This window comes from Ictalurus punctatus, chromosome 11, assembly GCF_001660625.3.
Source record: "Ictalurus punctatus breed USDA103 chromosome 11, Coco_2.0, whole genome shotgun sequence".
Lineage (NCBI taxonomy): Eukaryota > Metazoa > Chordata > Actinopteri > Siluriformes > Ictaluridae > Ictalurus > Ictalurus punctatus.
Genome location: NC_030426.2, coordinates 10,214,633 through 10,233,200, shown reverse-complemented (window position 1 = coordinate 10,233,200; position 18,568 = coordinate 10,214,633). Strand labels below are relative to the sequence as shown.

Here is an 18,568-nt window from a genome sequence, read left to right as displayed (position 1 = left end):
CACTTAACTGAATTCTTGCAGAGATTTAGGTAGTTTGAAAAAACTGTACAATAGAAAAATACTAAATAAAGTGGATTTCCAGACGCAATTAAATTCAATACAGTAGCTGTATTGGTATGGCTCTATTTTGTACAATACTGATGAAGCATCAGGAAAAACTGTGAGAACAACAAAAACATAAGAACAATGAAAAATATTAATAATAGTAATAATAATAATTGTTACAATGATAATAATACTACTTATACCAACCGTTATTTCTGGTTCAAACAGCGTTCCTAGTGTATTTAACTGTTTGCATACACAGTAGAGAAATATTTTTTGTCAACCTGTATCACAAGTACCCCCTCCTCCACCCCCAAAACACACGATAATAAAGATAATTGGGTAGTGTATGATTAGTTTTTGATATGGTGGTCAAATGAAGAACAGCATCTGTTAATTAATACAATTGGTCCAGTATTTTCATCCAATAAAATAAATTATGCTAGCTGCAGGAACTCTAAAGCTATTCCTGCAGCCTTCACATCTACTGTAGTGATGTGCAATGTAACTTGGGCTGACTTCAAACTCGTGAGATAATTTTGATAAATAATTTTGAGGAAACAACTTTTATTTTTTATATATATATATATATATATATATATATATATATATATATATATATATATATATATATGTATGTATATATATATTTATATATATATATATATACATACATACATATATATATATATATATATATATATATATATATATATATATATATATATATATATATATATATATCCAGGCTATTGGGGCAATGTGGCCGAATGAAAGAGTGCATCGGCTCAAAAATGACGATGGCGGGCTCATCGAGACAAGCCCACCAATCAGTGACAGAGAATGATGGACTTCCGTCTCCCCAGTTCTAGCTGTATGTGACCTGTAGCATGTGATGTGTAACTAGGTCCGTTTTTTTTCTTTCTTTCCGCGTTTATGTAATTCGGGAGAAGTCGAGGCGAACCCTCTGTTTGCTCAGACTTGCTAAAGCTCACGTTTGGGCAAACTCAAAATGGCAGTCTAAACCCCATAATTATTTTCTCGTCATTATTACTATGCGGTCCATTTTAGCGCGTTCATGAATATGTCATATTTCCCCCCAGGGCCTCTCCACACGGTGTCAACAGTGTTTCGACAGCCGTCTGATGAACGGCACTTGAATCTCACACTGACTAACCATCCTGTAAACAAGATATTAATTTAATATTACTAATTTACTAAGCAACAAAAACATCATCATGATACCACTAATCTTATGTAGAACCTGCTGTTCACTGTGGGCTTCAACATGAAGTGATATAAAGGAACATTCCGCAAAGCGCTTAATTGCTACAACACTATTTTGAACTGTTTTGTTGCTATTATAAAATTAATTAAACGAATTTACTATTAGTTACCATGTTTGGTGTAGTTTGGGGCAGGGGGACGACTTAGTGGTCAGCATGTTTGCCTCGCACCTCCGAGGTTGGGGGCTCGAATCCCGCCTCCACTCCATGTGCGCGGAGCCTGCACCTTCTCCCAGTGCCTTGGAGGTTCCTCTTGGTTTCCTCCCCCAGACCAAAGACACACATTGTAGGCTGATTGCCATTCCCAAATTGTCCATATAGTGTGTGAATGTGTATGCAACTGTGCCCTGCTGTGGGTTGTGCCCTGAGCTCTGGGATAGGCTGCAGTCTCCCCAGTGACCCTATGTAGGATAGGTGATACAGAAAATGCATGGATGGTGTAGTTTGACCTGAACTTTATTTTTAGTGGAAGTACATTATATATTTATCAAGTGTATTGTACACTGTGCCCAAGAGATGATTTTATATCTTTTTTGTGTGGAAACCTCAATAAAGATGAATTAAACAATGAATCAGTAAAAAAAAATTAAGTCACAAGAGAATCAGTGTGGTTAGGCACTGATGCCAGATAAGAAGGCCTGGGGTGTAGTTGGCATTCCAGTTGATCCCAAAGATAGCCCCATTTCTTGGTCGTGCTTCATAGCTTTGCCAGCTTGTAACTTGTTTCTGTTTACTTACAGTAATCTGACAGTGTTACCAGTTTGATTTAAATTTAGAGTAGCAGGCAAGATTTCCAGCCTTGACATGGTTTCCTTTAATTGATTCATACTTGTAGTCATTGTCTTATCTTTCTGCTCTTCCAAAGAGCAATAACTTGTATACAAGAAATAATGATGAAGGCAATGACCCATGCCTTATAGTAACTTCCTGGCCTTAATGCTAGTAAGCAAACACTCATTAAGGTCTTAAGGATGACCAGATTGGTGCCCATAGCAAAGCCTATCATGGAATACTACTGTTCATAAAATTTCAGCAGCTGAACAAACAAAACAGCTGTTCCACTGTTGGCTGCAGACATGTTTTTATTACATTTGTAGTTTTATTATATGTACAGATCAGGTCAAAACAAAGTCTTCAAGTCCCCAATCTGACTCTGAAATATAGTTGTTATCAAAAGTATCACTGAAGCTGAATTAGATGTAGTCATTTTGCCCAGGATAGGGATACAAATGTCGGACTGGTTTGGAGCACTTGGCTGCACTGAATCTGGTTTTGTGGGCGCACTCATCACTGCGTGTGTTACACATGCTACAATGGCAGCTGTGAGCGATTGGGTAGGTGAAGTGAGAATCAGCATGAGGGGCACAGCCAGGCAAAACTGCTGTACGATACTCCACATTCTGATAGGTACAGCTCCTCTGGATTAGAAAGCGAGGTCCCAACAATTCTTTCATGTTACTGTCCTGAGAGATGCATAACATGTAAGAGACACAGAAACAAAAAGTGCATCATGGAAGAATGTAAGAATGGAAATGGCTTCTTGTTCAGCAATGCTACATAAACAAATAAGCAGTATCAATTACATACAGAAGTTTTTTTTCAAAGAATCTTTGTTTCATCTTGTGACTAACATCCTCTAACCTTTTTCTAGAAAACTCTGCAAGCCTGTACGCCTGTACTTCTGTGAAGTATGCTTATCTCTTACTGATAAGATGCTTTTCGTGGGAAGTTCTTCTCTCTCTCTCTCTCTCTCTCTCTCTCTCTCTCTCTCTCTCTCTCTCTCTCTCTCTCTCTCTCTCTCACACTCTTATTCTCTCTTCCTTAACCTTAGTCATCACATGGTGGTTACGGGAAACCGAAAAAGAGTTTTTCAGTGTGGTTGAGCAAAGGATTTGCTTCCTACTTCCTTATGCTCACTGATATATTCTGATTATATTTTCATATTAAATCATTTTTTAAAAAAAAACAACAGCATATTCTGTCAGTTTAAAGGTAGTTTTGTTATATATTCAGTATCTATTATTAGGCTGCTTAGTCTGAAATGAAAATACAATAGTAGAAACTAAACTTTAAAAAAACCTAAACAGTTGGTTCTTGATTTTGTTCAGCAGTATCAGTTTCTTGCAGCAGTTGAAAAAAAAAAAGATTATCTTGTTCATCTTGTTCAGCATCATACTTTTCTGGGGAACTCTACAAGCCTCTGTTATGTAACATAAGACCTGGTGTTTACTGATAAATTATTTAAATTTATTTTACTGTGCTCACTAACTAGTTCACTACTAAATAACTAGTTTAAACACTAAATAAGAAGTGTCTTACCCTCGAAAAACAGAAGCCCATGCATATTGTTGTGTTGATGGCCACACAGTAGTCACACTCTTGCTTCTCAACATAGAGAGTGTATTCTGTCAGGAGGCACATAGGTACAGCCGTTCCAACAAGAAGGCCTAGAATACCAGCCACTAACACAGGAGCAAACATCATGTCTCTGGACAAGCTAAAATCAGAAGATTGGGCACACCAGAAGTAAAATAATGGTTACTGTCCAAGTTCAGGTTTAGAAAAGAGGGGAAGTGTATACAGTAACATACATAATACGGTTAATAATTGCTGCTGCTAATTAGCACATCACATTACATTTCTTGAGTGCTTCATTTCTTGAAATAAAGCTATGAAAGGCTGAACGTTTTTCCTTCTGATTTCTGAACACAAATTTCTTAAAATAGCAATCCATTTAATTATTTATAAAGTCCAATATACTTGTATCACAGAAAACCAGTAGCTCAGAATTTTCCTTACCTGATTACCCTGGCAGCCAGACTCCTGTTCATTCTGTGAGGATTCTGCTTTTATATTGATCTCCCCTTATCCAACCTAATTCATAAAACCATTGCCTCCTCCTCAAATCAGCTGCACTCACCACACACACTACTAGACCATACTAAAGGCTTGCTGGTGCATGTTGCAATGCTTATATTCAAGTGCAGCTCAAAGAAACAGAGCTGTTTCCTAGTTGGAATTGGCCTTCAATTTTAATAATAGTAATAGAGCTTGGACATGTTGTCATTATTCTCTGTAAAAATTACAGCCTCTTTTGACAGTATGTTACATACATTAGCTCAATGTGTACTCAATTCTAAGAATTATATGGGACCTCAAAAGCTTTTTTTTCCCCCTACAAGAAATGTGACACAGTCAGCTGTAATTTCATAAATTCTAATGATGATATAATGAAATATTTTACAGCCATAATCTTTTATTAGTAAATGCTTAGTTGCTGTAGATCTTACACAGTAAATCTCAGTATGTTAACATTTACATGATCAAAACATAATGGCTTATTGCTTAAAGCTGTTACTAAAGAGGTTGAACAATTTCTTAAATAGTACACAGTAAAGTTGTTGAACAGGGACTTCCAGACATACAGTAAGTGCAACATGTTGACAATAACAAAACAGAACAATAAAACACAGTGTATAATGTTCTATTTTTGCATCTTGTTTGTTGCATATGTACCAGAATGGAACAGAACTAGTTGTGCACAGATATATTGTCAGGCACTAGCACTAGGCATTATTTAAAAAATATTGGGTTACACACTATACAACTATGTTCATGACTAATTGTACATCATCATTTTCTCCTGCATTTATCTAACAGAAAGTGAAAATAAATTGCATATAATTCTATCAAACTGGTATTGGGAAATTGGAAACAAACAAACAAACAAACACAAACAAAAACCTAAAATGAATAATATTTGAGTGGTGTGGACCTAACTGAAAGTAATAAAAAGTGGTAAGGGGGAGCTGACAGGGAGCAAAGAGGGAGATGAGTTCATGGGTCACTAACTATCCATGGTATCCACTTAAGGGTTAAATATTGTAAGTAAAAGCTTCACTTCTAGGAAATTTGAAATATACAACAAGTGAGCAACTGAGTTACTAAATTGTAGCTTAACCACATTTTTAAACAGCATAAAAAAGTTTAATATTTTCCCAAAATTAGTTATTCTTAAAGCAGTGTATTGTGCAGTATAGTCATTGCATAGTATTACAAGGATACCCCATGTATTTATGTAGGAATGAGCAGTTGAAAAAGAAGGTTACTGTGGCTGAGTGAGTGGTCACTGGCTCCATACTGTCATGAGCATATTTTCATATGTCAATAAAGGAAACAGTAATCAACAGCTATGTTAAAAACATGTGCATCCAGTGTATATACTTTATGTATATTCTGTGAATAATTCATGGAAAACACAGTAAGTAAAAAATTACACAGCAGTGGTCACCAACCCTTTTCCCAGATCTATCATTTATATATATATATATATATATATATATATATATAGCTTTTAAGGATGCCTTGCACAAAAGAAGAAAGTATTGAAATCATTCTTTTGGCTGGATCGGGAAGCTGTCGCAAGGTTGCGATTTGTGATTTCCAGTACAATATAATTTCTTTCTTTCAAACTGTTCACACACACATTAAATTTTCAGTACACACATACAAACCACAACTCTGATATCCATACAAACACACCCACACAATTATAGCTGCATCATTTATTCAGTTTGTCTGCAGTGCTCTATAATGCAGCAAAATCAGAAAAAAAAGAAAAGTGTCTTTTCCCCAGAGGCTCAACCTGAGAAAATAGTACACATTTCACAAAAAATGTTTAAAAAAAAAAAAAATTCATCAATGTCTTCAAATGTCGTCAACAAAATAAAAGCGTATTAAAACAGAATGCATGGATTAAATGTCACAGGGGTTAAATATTTCAGTTTGAATGGGTTTCAATGGGGACATTTTTGCCCTTAAGGTCCTGAGTGTAACTATTTTGTGTACCTAATTTAAAATAGATTTATGAAAGCAAATGAGGATGAAATATTAAAATTCCAATAAAAATACATACCTGTGGCAAAATTTATGCTGTTTGCTTTAACACAGACAAAATGATTAAAAAGACAAAAATGTCTGTTAGAATGCACAAGGGTTAATCCTTATCTTAACATATGTGTAAAAAAGAGTAACTTAGGAGGCCTTTTAGTGGTTTATTTCACAGAAAGAACAGTATGTTCAAGAATCAAGCATAGTCTCACACAAAAAATGTGTTATCTTTTGGACACTGTGCTGAGCTTGGTACATACTCACTGTCCTCTACGTCAAACCCACTTTATGAACCTGGTCATAAAAGCTCTATTTAACAATCGAACGGAGCAGGGTATGAGTAGGATATCTTCTGTTTTAAGTGAACATTAACTCACATTTCTCTCTAGATTCTTTTGAAGGACAGCATGCTACCTCCTACCAGATATTGCCAGTCGGACAGCTATTTGATTCTTTTCTCTACATGAACATGGGGATTCAGATAAATTTACTCAAAAAGAGAGCCTAACTCTACAGGAAAGGAACACCACCTGCATTCACTGAACAAGGATTATTTTGCTATACAGATGTCTTTACTGCATGGATTTTGTGTAAACTGAAGATGTCTATTAAAAGCTAACTTTACAGCAGATCAACAAAAAGCACCTGGTAAATCTGTAACGTATGACACTGAGATTGTGTATGGAAGGCCAAAAAGGGCGGTTTTAATTTTTGATAGAGGAGTAAAAGCGTGCCTTTGTTGTGTTAGTACGAACCATGGCTGGTACTGGAGGTCCAACGGCTACATTCTCAGTCTGGGACTATGTAGTGTTTGCTGGGATGATCTTGGGAGCTGCTGGCATTGGGCTCTTTCAAGCTTTCCGAAGCCGTAAGGAAAACAGCAGTGCTGAGTTCTTGCTGGGGGGCCGTCAGATGACAGCAGTGCCAGTCGCCATGTCCCTCACAGCCAGTTTCATGTCTGGGATCACAGTGATTGGCACTCCTGCAGAGGCCTACAGATATGGCACAGCATTCTGGCTCTTTGCCTTTTCCTACACCATCATGTCCACCATCACTGCAGAGATCTTTGTGCCTCTGTTCTATCGCCTTGGCATCACCAGTACATATGAGGTAAGAGAGCTGACCAAACAGGGAAAATGAATGTAGACGTGAACACACAGACAGACAAGAAAGTCCAAAAATACTCTGGCAGTTGATAAATCACAAGTATGATTAATTTGACTTCAGATCACTTTTGGGTCAAAAAGAAATGGAGGGAAATAAAAATAACTATAAAATAACTGTAAAAGTAAAATTCTACAGTATTATGTTAAAATAATGCTTGTCTAAATCAAGTTGTTTCATAACATCTCATTTTACAATTTAGATATTCTCCTGTTTTTTTTTTTGTTTTTTTTTTTAATATACTGTTCCATGTCCTTGGTTTTTATAGTGTAAATAAAAATAATATATCATATTATGCCATTTATGACATGAAGATATACTTTGCTTTCAGTGTGGGAGGAACCAAAAAAAACACAAAAAAATAAATAAAATAAATAACAACCAGCATAAAATGTTTGTCTTAATAAAGTATTTTAAAACCATTTTCTTTTTCAGTACTTGGAACTGCGCTTCAATAAGGTTATTCGAGTGATTGGAACAACCATGTACATAGTCCAGACAGTGAGTTGAGTTTTCATTTATTTATGACCAACACTTTCATACATTTTTAATAACCTAATTGTGTTTGCATTACAGTGGAAAAAAAGCCATGTGCGCACATTGTTTTTCCATCATGTAATTACCTGATGCACTGCTGTCCAAAGTAATGGATATAGTAATAAATGGTCTTAAATGAAAGACCAATAGGTCACTTGCTAATTATCTAATGTCTGTTCCTCTGTCTACAAGATTTTGTACACAGGCATGGTCATCTATGCCCCAGCGCTTGCCCTCAATCAGAGTAAGTCCAATGTTTCTGATTACAAATGTAACTAGAATATTTTACATTTATTAAGATTTGCATAATTATATAATGTATGTAATTACATAATTATATTATGACAACACTCTCACACAAGCATGAGGAATTATATCTGTGCCAAAAAGATTAATATGCAATTGCTGATATGAATAAAGGTGTTTATCTACACAGAAATACAAAGTCCAAGTGTGAATATACCAAATATTTTCATCATTCAAATTTTGAATCACATAGTTACATATAACAAATTACTCTTGTTATAAAAAAAATATAAAAAAATATTAACTGTATTTAAACATATTAAGGCTATGTGCTCTTTGCTTGTATTGTAGTTACTGGCCTGGACCTTTGGGGAGTGCTGGTGGCCACAGGTGTCGTCTGCATCATCTACTGCACCCTGGTCAGTTACAACATGTTATTTGGTCTCAGGACTAGGGATGCATCAGTAGTGATAATCGTATTGGGTATCGGTTCTATACCTTGCTCATTTATTCAAATTTGTACATAAAAATTTTCAGATATCAGTATGTGATACCACGTGATACTATGCCATATAAGCATATGTCTGGATGCCCCCATACAGTCTCCTCTGAAAGTATTGGAATGGAAAAGCCAATTCTATAGTTTTTCTCTATACATTGAAGACATTTAAGTTTGAGATCAAATGATGAATATGAGAGGACAGATCAGAATTTCAGCTTTTACTTCCTTATAACTACATCTAGACGAGTTAACGACTTAGAACATGGCAACTTTTGTTGGAAACAATCCCATTTTTTCAAGTAATCAAAAATATTGTAACATATATGGACTTATAGGTGTTGCGTGCTGCTACCAATAACCTCCACAGGGCAGCAGTGAAGGTATTACAATCCACCTTTCAAAGAAGACTTTGAGAGCAGAAATATAGAGGCCATACCACAAGATGCAAACCACTCATCAGCAGTACAGAAATACAGAGATGAGCCACAAAAGTTCTGGAACCAAGATGAACCTCTACCAAAGTGATGGAAAGGACAAAGTGTGGAGAAAGACTGGATCTGCTCATGATCCAGAACATAGAAGCTCATCAGTCAAGCATGGTGAAGGTAGTGTCGTGGACATGCATGACTGCATCTGGAATGGGCTCACTAATCTTTATTGATGATGTAACTCACGATGGTAGCAGCAGAATGAATTCAGAAGAAAAATGCATCTAATTTAACTGGGAGGAACTTCATCATGCAGCATGACAGTGATCCAAAAAGCAATGCCAACACAACATAGGACTTCATCAGAGGGAAAAAGTGGAAGGTTTTAGACTGGTCAATTCAATCACCAGACCTAAACTCAGTTGAGCATGCATTTCACCTCTTGAAGAGGAGACTGACCACAAAACAAACAACAACTAAAAGAAGCTGCAGTACAAGCCTGGAAAAGCAACACAAAAGAAGAATGTAAACGTTTAGTATGTCAGTGGGTCACAGTTGATGCAGTTATTGCAAGCAAGGGCTACATAACCAAATATTAAGTGTATTTTACTTTCATTTATTTTAAGACTATCTGTTCCATTACTTTTGCTCATCTATAAATTGTGTGATCTGACACAAAAGGTGCAATGCTTTAAGTTGTTTAACATATTTAGATTTCAGGATATGAAAGCTGAAATTCTGATCTATAATCTCATATTCATCTTTTGATCTCAAACCCAGCGTATTCAGTGTAGATCAAAAACAAATAAGTTGGCCATGCTGTTCCAACAATTTAGAAGGGGACTGTACTTCACAATTACTTATGAAAATCAAATCAAAGCAGACTTTAAAGTGCACTCTGTGAAGAAATCAGAGCTTGTATTCTTGCAATACAAGTAACCTGATAAAACATCTTATGGCATTTAAACAGTATGATAGTGTTGATAGTGTGAGGGCAGCAGGTCTGAGCACGCACAGAATTATCTGTTAGCATAGTCATTACAAATTAGCCCAAGGTGCAGTGATTTGCACACACATAAAGGTATTTACAAACATGGATCAGTGAAGTAAGCATGCAGAAAAATTGTCATGTATGAGAGCATTTCAGTTTAGCCAGCACTGAGCACTGTTCCACGCTCAGTTCCCTTCCTCTTGCTCACGGTTCATTGTACAAATCAGGGCACTTTGTACACATTTTAATGACCATGCCTGCTGATACTGTTCTGCGTGATCAGGTCAATGGCTGTTGTGCTCTATATTGGCTCTATATTGACTCCGAATTGGCTGAAGCAACCTAAATTGCAAAAAGCTGTAAAGGCAGTGAGGATTTATTGCCATGGGAATATTTCATGCTATTTGTCATGTATGACTGAAATGTGAAAGTGCAGTGACTGTTGAGTGATTTCAGTGCTGTTTGACGTGTGCAGATCAGTAATATGCAGCATACTGCTCTTCTTAACAGGGAGGCCTGAAGGCAGTGATATGGACAGATGTGTTCCAGATGGTCATTATGCTGGCCGGGTTTATAGCAGTCATCGCTCGTGGGGCCGTGCTTCAGGGAGGCTTGGGAAAAATCTGGGAGGATAACTACAATGGTGGACGCTTAGACACGTTTAGGTAAGTCATTGGATTGAGAAGTGTTATACATTAACTGAAGAAATGGTTTGTATGTCACACAGTGAGGGCCGTTTCATTTTATAAATGCTTGGGTGCAAATCTTACTCTGCTACTGACGTCTCACAATTCAGTTCTTATTTCTGTGGATGCCCAAATATTAACTATTAAACTGTCTCTCTAGTTTTGATCCAGATCCTCTGAGACGGCACAGTTTTTGGAGCATAGTTGTCGGGGGTAGTTTGATGTGGGTGTCAATGTATGCCATTAACCAGTCACAGGTGCAGCGCTATATCTCCTGTAAAACTATGACCCATGCCAAAATGTGAGTGTGCATTCATCCAAATTTACCTTCCAAATAACAATAGTAAAATAGTAAAAGAGTGGACTTCTCAGATCTCATATCAGCTCTCTCATTTGTTCTATTCCTGTTGCTATTTTAGGTCTCTATATGTAAATATGGTGGGGTTGTGGATTACTGTGAGTCTAGCAATTTTTTCTGGCCTCACCATGTACTCCATCTATAAAGACTGTGATCCTTTCACTAACAATGATGTTGGTTCTGCAGACCAGGTGAAGCTCACTAAACTATAGTGATGGAAAAAAGGGTTTAATATGTTCACAATAAAGCAACCCTGTTTATATATGTATTTGTGTGTGTGTATGTGTAGCTTCTTCCATATTTAGTGATGGACATTCTAGCAGAATTTCCCGGCCTTCCTGGCTTGTTTGTAGCTGCTGCATACAGTGGAACTTTAAGGTGAGGGGGAATCTCCATTCGGGCTCCATTCAAACAATAAGACATTTGATGTATTTATGGCTGCATTTATGACTTTGTGTATAAAAGTTCAAATAGTTCAGGTCACTAGCTAACTAGTTTGCTTTTATACCTCCAGTACGGTATCATCCAGCATTAACGCTCTGGTGGCCGTCACAGTGGAAGACTTTGTGAAACCTATGTGGCCCAATCTGAGTGAAAGAAAGTTGTCGTGGATTAACATGAGCATGAGTAAGTTTTTAAAGAATTACCATTTTAATGGGTAGTTTTGCGTCAAATTTGGAATCAATGTACCAAATCTCAAAATAACTGTTGTCTTGAGGTGGAAAAAAATATTTGTCATTAAACGGAACTACGAAGGAAAAGCAGCCAAATAATTGCTACAAAAAGATTTGACCTGCCCCATATGAACAACCATTAAGTAAAACAATCATTAACAACCATAATATTCTCTTCTTTTTCTTATAATGGAAGCTTATTTCTTCTCAGTAGGAAAATCTTAAAATAGGCCATGACAAACCCTCTCTGGAAGCTTCATTTGATTATTATGTTAACTGTTATTGTAGGTTTTTCCTCATACTTTATCAGTCTTTTGGAGGTTTCATCCCTGTTACTTGTCACGCATGTCATGCTTGTGTACAATTCATGGTGCTGTTTGCTTCACTAATGTGTGATCGGCATTAAAATATCTATTGTTTAAGCTTTCATCTTCGTAAATGATTTATTATTCCTTTAATTTTCTAGGTGTATTCTTTGGGGCTTTGTGCATTGCTATGGCAGCAGTTGCCTCTTTGATGGGAAGTATACTGCAGGTAAAAAATGTTATAAACTATTCTGCATTTTAACACATAATAAAGTGGGTGTAATAAAAGATAAAGTTTTTATTTTTTACTATAGTTGTAGTCTCAGTCCAGGAGTTTTCAACTACAACCCTAGAGCCCCACTGGCCTGAATTTTTCTGTTCTTGACACACCTGATACAGCTTTCTGTATGTCCAGAAGCCTGAAACTGGAGCTGAGAACCCCTATCTTAGTGCATTGTGTAGTGTTCACTATAGCGTAAACAGCACCCTTTGCTGTATGATATTTGTCATGTTTGATTTGGCTGAATTCTTCCCATAGGCCGCCTTGTCTATATTTGGTATGATCAGTGGACCTCTGCTGGGGATTTTCCTGTTGGGCATGTTCTTCCGTTGTGCTAACTCCACTGTAAGTTACATTGTGTAGTATTCTGTACTATGACTTACACAACACATTTCTGACATATTTCTTTAGATATTTTAATCCAGCAATTAATTACTTAATTTAAACAGCTTTAAAAAAAAAAAATAGGGTCAAAATACTTTTTGTAATGTTTAGAGTACTGGCAACTTATTTTAAATTTATTTATTTATTTTTAATAATTGATTTCTCATGGTAGCCTAGTCATTTTTGTATCATGATTCATGATCATGAATTTTTAATCCTTTGAACTGAAAGAGTGTATCTCTCTGTATTCAGGGTAGCCTGTTTGGGTTAATATCCGGCCTGATTATAACCCTGTGGGTAGGCATTGGCGCTCAGGTGTACCCTCCTTTACCGATTAAGACCAATCCACTTCCCCTCAGCGTGGCAGGATGTGGTGCAGGAGACACAAACATAACCACTACAGTGGCAGCATGGTCAACAACATCCCTACTGACCACAGAGTCAAGGCAAGAATGTTTTTTTTCTCCAGGTTCTGTATTTCACCTACAAGGCACCACTGGGAAAGCAGACACCACTGCTTTCTGCCTGATAGAGATGAATTGCTGCATTTTTATGTACTAAGTTTGAAACAGCAGCATCCTTATACGTATTACTTCTTTTGCAATACTATTCACTGTATGAGTACAGAATGTAAAGTTAATCACAAAATGTACCACTTATTTATCATTTAGCATTGTAAGACCAGCACTTGCAGATTCCTGGTACTCTTTGTCCTACCTGTACTTCTGCCCTGTGGCAGTGCTGGTGACGATGACTACTGGGCTTATTGTCAGTGCCATCACAGGTGAGAGGCTCCTAGTACTAACACTTATAGTGAGATGGAATCTGAACAGTCAGTAATAAGGCGAATTGTAAACACTGTAGGTTTTGTATTATTTTAGGTGGCTGTAAACAGGAGAAGATAAACCCAGAGATGTTTGTTAGGAAGGAAGATTTCTTCTGCTTTGGCTGCGGTAAAAGGCGCACTGAGGTAAAGGTTCTCACTTTGTATGACTAATGCAGTGTCTGAAATAGAAACTATACTATAAATGATAATTATATGAATAACAATATATTATAGTATAATTACATAGAACAGCATATTAATGTTTATTTCAGGTTAAGCTATTGGAATGTACTGTACTTACAGCTAAAGCTTGTCATGGATTTCTTTATCATAGTTTGTAAATGGAGTCAGTGTGTTTGCATGATAAGGGCAGATCCAATACATTTTGACTGCGGTAGCAAAAATGGGACAGAGCTAGTTTTGGGTGGCCAGAGCAAAGCAAGACTTAATGCCAGATAATCTAAATTTGCAAACTGCTGTCATGTTTTTAAAAAAGTTTTTTTCTTTTTAAATAATACTATCAAATACTATAGTTTTATACAGTATTTCTGCCTGGATTTTTATTTTCAGTCATCAGTAAGTTTGAGGACAGGCAACACCTTTCCCTAATTCTAAGATTAATGTCTACATCTCTTCATGTTGCATTAACATGAAGTATACAATAAAGAAATGGTAAATGCCAAACTAAAGAGTAAATTGTTTGTATATTAAAGTTACCATTTGAAAGCCACCTCAGGCTAACCGCCCTCCTACATTTAATGTACATCTTTTGGGTATTTGGATATCTTTTGACATTGGAAATGAGACTTACAATTTCTACTTGTCTGAATTTCTTTACAGAACCTTGTATCAGACTTGGTTGAGAAGGTAGGGCCAGAGCATCCATATGGCTTGGACAATCCTCAATTCATTGACAACGGACTGAAACTGAAGGACAGTGAAAAGATCACCAAGTTCTAAACTATTTTTCTATCACCACATTAATATGAATTTATTCATTATACTTAGTCCGGAGACATAGAACCATGGTAACTAAGAAAGTGGTACATAAAAAAAGAAAATAATTTAATCAAATACTTAATTACAATTTTAAACCACTTTCTTTGTAATGGCATGTGTATTCTTTGGCAACTTTTTATATTTCAAATCTCAAGGCAACCTATTTATTATTATTATTATTATTATTATATCTTGAATTGAATTAAGCATTATTTGTAATACAATATTCAAAGACTGACTGTAGTTAGCACTATGGGCCAATGTTTTGAATTGCCCCCTGACATGTGTTTGTGTGAGAGAGAGACCCTTTAATGATGTCTTATCCAGGGTGTTTTCCTGCCTCATGCTTAGCACTCCAGTGATAGGCTCCAGATCCACCAGACCAGGATAAAGCAGTTATAGTAGATGAAAGAATGAATGAATTAGAGATGCACCAATACAAAATTTCTCAGCCGATACCGATAGCTTATTCAGAGTGATACCGGCCGATACCAATACCGATAGTTTGGTGGTTCTGCCTTTTATGCCTTCTTTTAAATTAATAATAATTAATTCCACAATTCGAAAGGAAATGCAAATAAAAACTTTATTCTCTCAATTTAAACAAGTTGTTTCACAGTAACTGGTCTCATAAACAGAAAACACATTACTCACATTAACATTAAATGAACTAAATTCTGAAGATTGAATTAAGATTTTTTAACTTATTGAATGTTATTAATTCATATTAACAGAATTAATTGACTGAATTCTACAAAACCTCCCGTTAGTCTCACATTCACTCACCACAAACGAAAGTATTTTTACTTCATCATTAAACATCAAACTGGTAATATATAATATAATTTTTATTTTTTGATGATATTAACTCATTAACATTAGCTGGATATGAAATATACTACTCTACAAATATATATATTTTTGTGCAATATATACCCTTTTTGTCAACACATCTTCATTTAAATCTTTCAACCGTGTACTGGTGCTTTAATTCAGCTCGAGCATCGCGGCAATTTTATTTATTTATTTATTTATTTACAAAATTAGACTTAACGCCGAAACTCCTGCTACACTGCTGCAGCGTCAGGTGTAAAAGCACTCATTCATCAACATGCATGCTGAAAAAAATACGCACTGCTTCTTCTCTGCTACAGCATGCAGTGTAAAATCTTAGCAGTGCAGAGCTTACAAACTGCAGTTTTGTCATCATTGTCACCCAATTCTAAGTAATTTCACACGAGACATCTTTACACACAGCACGAATTCAATGTTTTCCCACCCTCTTTTGACTGACAGGAAATAATCGGCCTTGATCATCGATCATCGGATGTTTTTAAACGTGAAAAACTTTATCGCCCGATACATTGGTGCGTCTCTAGAATGAATAAAGTGATTGTAAATGTTTTAGTAATTATACAATTAAACCATAAAAATACAAGTAAATTTGGAGATCATTTTGTAATTATATAAGTAAAATAATGTGCTGTACATGCAGTAATAAAATGGGAACCTCTATTAAGAATCCACTACGAGAACATACATCAGCACAGTATAAACACTCAAGGGTTAAACACTGGAGCTGACTGCACCTGTTTCCTTATCAACTTAACCACACAGGAAGGAGCATGGGAAGGTTACGCCCACTTACATGCCTGATATGTGATGTAATACTCCATTCTTCAGGGAGTGGAAAATATATAGAGCTCACTGAAAAACAACAATCACTACATGATTACGTTGTGGTTTTATTATTTAGAGTCACTTCCATCCAAAGGTTAGGTGAGTAAAAACTTTACTACTTAACAGTATTACAACACATTGTTATAGTCACACATTAAACCCATACTGCCAGCCTTGTTTTTTTTTTACTCATGGTATAAATGGGTGGTGTTCTAAAAGGAGAGAGGATGCCTGTTAGCAGAGAAGATTTAAAGACCATGAAAAACTTTAGCCAAACCATAAAGCAATCAAATGAGGTGGAACAAAATTTCATTCTAGTGCCATGTTAGGTTTAATAACTGGCAAGCACACATCTATGGGAGGAATATAATTGTCAGGGGTATAAGTCATTTAGATACGCTATCCTTTTAATGAACTGTATTATACGTTAGAATAATATTTTATTTGTAGTTCATTTAGAATATTATTTTATTTTAGATTATTTTGTATTTTATTTTAGGAAAATAGATATGTTCAGGTGCTCAGCCAAACACAGTTTTGTAATATGCACTTTACGACTGAATTCTTTTCAAATGCAGTGAAATACCAGATAGAGTAAAGACTTGTATCACTCTCAATGAAATGCCATGGAAGATCTGAAGCATGTAATTTATGCAAAACCCCCATAAAATAAAAATGGAACATGGTTAAAAATGGTCTCAAATTCCGTCTACCCACTAAGCTGAACAGATCAGAGTTTAGAGAGTTCATGTATATGTCTTTCAATTTCCTAGACTGTATAAACATTTTTTTCAATAAAGATGAGGAACTGTAAAATGTTGTATAAGTTTGATTAATATCAGATCACATTGTAGATGCTATTCATATAGAAATGTGGATAATTTCCAAAGGGATTAATTTATGTTCCACATCTTATACAGCAACTTTATTTAAATAAGTCAGTGTAAACAAAGTCAGTGTTATTGCATGTCTAATTTATATTTAGGAAATGCAAACCTAATGGAGCCACACTCTAAAGTGGTAGCTTAGTGAAATACACTATATGGCCAAAAGTATGTGGACCCCTGACCATCACACCCATATTTAGGCCTTCCTCAAACTGCTGCCACAAAGTTTAAAGCACACAATTGTCTTTGTATGCTGTAGCTTTAAGATTTCCCTTCACTGGAACTAACAGGCCCAAACATGTTCTAAAATCTCATTTAAAAGGAGAAGAGGAAGAATACAGCATAGACATTACAGACAAGGAGACATCTGTTGCTCCGCGAGTAAATGGAGACGTTAAAACAGCAGAAGACACTGTGTGACATCCCCTATCCAGACATGATTGTATACTTTTGTGGAAATATGTTATGCATTTCTGCATTATTGCAATATTATTATTATTGTTCAATATTTCCATGGACATGCCTAAAAATATCACTGCAAGAAGACAAGCCAAGGTGGTTCAGTGAGAAAAATGTTAATGTTTGACTTAATTTTAGGTAATCCTAAGAGATTTATGTCTTTCCTTTTTTTAAAAAAAAATTTTGTATCACAGTCAAAACTATTCTAAAAATATGGTACTTAAGGGTATTACAATAGCCAGCACTAATAAAACAGCATTTTAGTATTCATACTTTGGGATCAACTGGAATGCTAACTGCACCCCAGGCCTCCTCGCCCAACTTCAATGCTTGACCTCACTAATGACCTCTTGTGTGAATGAGCAAATCCCCACAGTCACACCCCAAAATCTAGTGGAAAGCATTCCCAGAAGAGTAGAGGTTATTACAGCAGCAAAGGGGGACTAAACGTGGAATGGGATGTTCAACAAGCACATGTCGTGTGACCAGAGTCCAGGCTCCCACGTGTACGATAAGTTTTATGGAAAATGGATGGATGGATGACCATGCAGAAGTAGTTACCATAATTTTATAGCTTTAATATAACTTTACAATTTGTGTTACTTTTTTAAAGGGCACAAAGGACATCTGGATAGCCATGGACCTGTGCAATAAATTGCTTTTGAGGTGTTCTCTTTTGATTGCACTTTCCTTGGCTCTACACATTTTTACCAGTCCAGCAACCACCCATAATGCAATGGAACACCACTGACCAACAGTTTGAATGTTAAAACTATTGGCAACAAAACAAGCAACGAAACTGCTGGTAAAATTTGAAATACATTGTCACTACTATAATACAGAATTAGGTTCTCAGATTACATATACACCTATAAATGATCTTTGTTTAATTTCATTATTTAAGCAGGTGCTGGTCTGAATAATTCAGAAACGTCCCTGAC

The 18,568-nt window shown here is 36.0% G+C and overlaps 2 protein-coding genes across 2 annotated transcripts; one reads left to right on the top strand and one right to left on the bottom strand.

Moving 5' to 3' along the window:
- Positions 1–2,395: 2,395 nt before the first annotated feature.
- tshba (thyroid stimulating hormone subunit beta a) lies at positions 2,396–4,258 on the bottom strand. The gene is made up of 3 exons (XM_017479940.3): positions 4,131–4,258; positions 3,651–3,828; positions 2,396–2,794 (listed from the first exon to the last, which is right to left on the bottom strand). The coding sequence occupies exons 1-3, from the start codon at positions 4,160–4,162 to the stop codon at positions 2,525–2,527; spliced, it is 480 nt and encodes a 159-aa protein (XP_017335429.1). The 5' UTR covers positions 4,163–4,258; the 3' UTR covers positions 2,396–2,524.
- A 2,283-nt stretch (positions 4,259–6,541) lies between these two features.
- Positions 6,542–17,795, top strand: slc5a8l (solute carrier family 5 member 8, like). Its single transcript, XM_017480427.3, has 15 exons — positions 6,542–7,331; positions 7,821–7,886; positions 8,115–8,166; positions 8,520–8,587; positions 10,600–10,754; positions 10,936–11,076; positions 11,195–11,324; positions 11,423–11,511; positions 11,648–11,760; positions 12,274–12,341; positions 12,651–12,737; positions 13,029–13,222; positions 13,448–13,560; positions 13,658–13,746; positions 14,443–17,795. Exons 1-15 carry the CDS (start codon positions 6,978–6,980, stop codon positions 14,560–14,562), a joined length of 1,839 nt encoding a protein of 612 aa, XP_017335916.1. The 5' UTR covers positions 6,542–6,977; the 3' UTR covers positions 14,563–17,795.
- The last annotated feature ends 773 nt before the right edge of the window (positions 17,796–18,568 follow it).

Bases quoted from the DNA above. Each gene is read 5' to 3' on its own strand.
- tshba (XM_017479940.3), bottom strand. From the start codon at position 4,162: ATGAACAGGAGTCTGGCTGCCAGGGTAATCAG. The intron at 3,829-4,130 runs GTAAGGAAAATT...TTCTGATTTTAG, and splicing joins CTGGCTGCCAGGGTAATCAG to CTTGTCCAGAGACATGATGT. The intron at 2,795-3,650 runs GTAAGACACTTC...TGCATCTCTCAG, and splicing joins TGGGCTTCTGTTTTTCGAGG to GACAGTAACATGAAAGAATT.
- slc5a8l (XM_017480427.3), top strand. From the start codon at position 6,978: ATGGCTGGTACTGGAGGTCCAACGGCTACATTCTCAGTCTGGGACTAT. The intron at 11,512-11,647 runs GTGAGGGGGAAT...TTATACCTCCAG, and splicing joins GCATACAGTGGAACTTTAAG to TACGGTATCATCCAGCATTA. The intron at 13,561-13,657 runs GTGAGAGGCTCC...GTATTATTTTAG, and splicing joins TATTGTCAGTGCCATCACAG to GTGGCTGTAAACAGGAGAAG.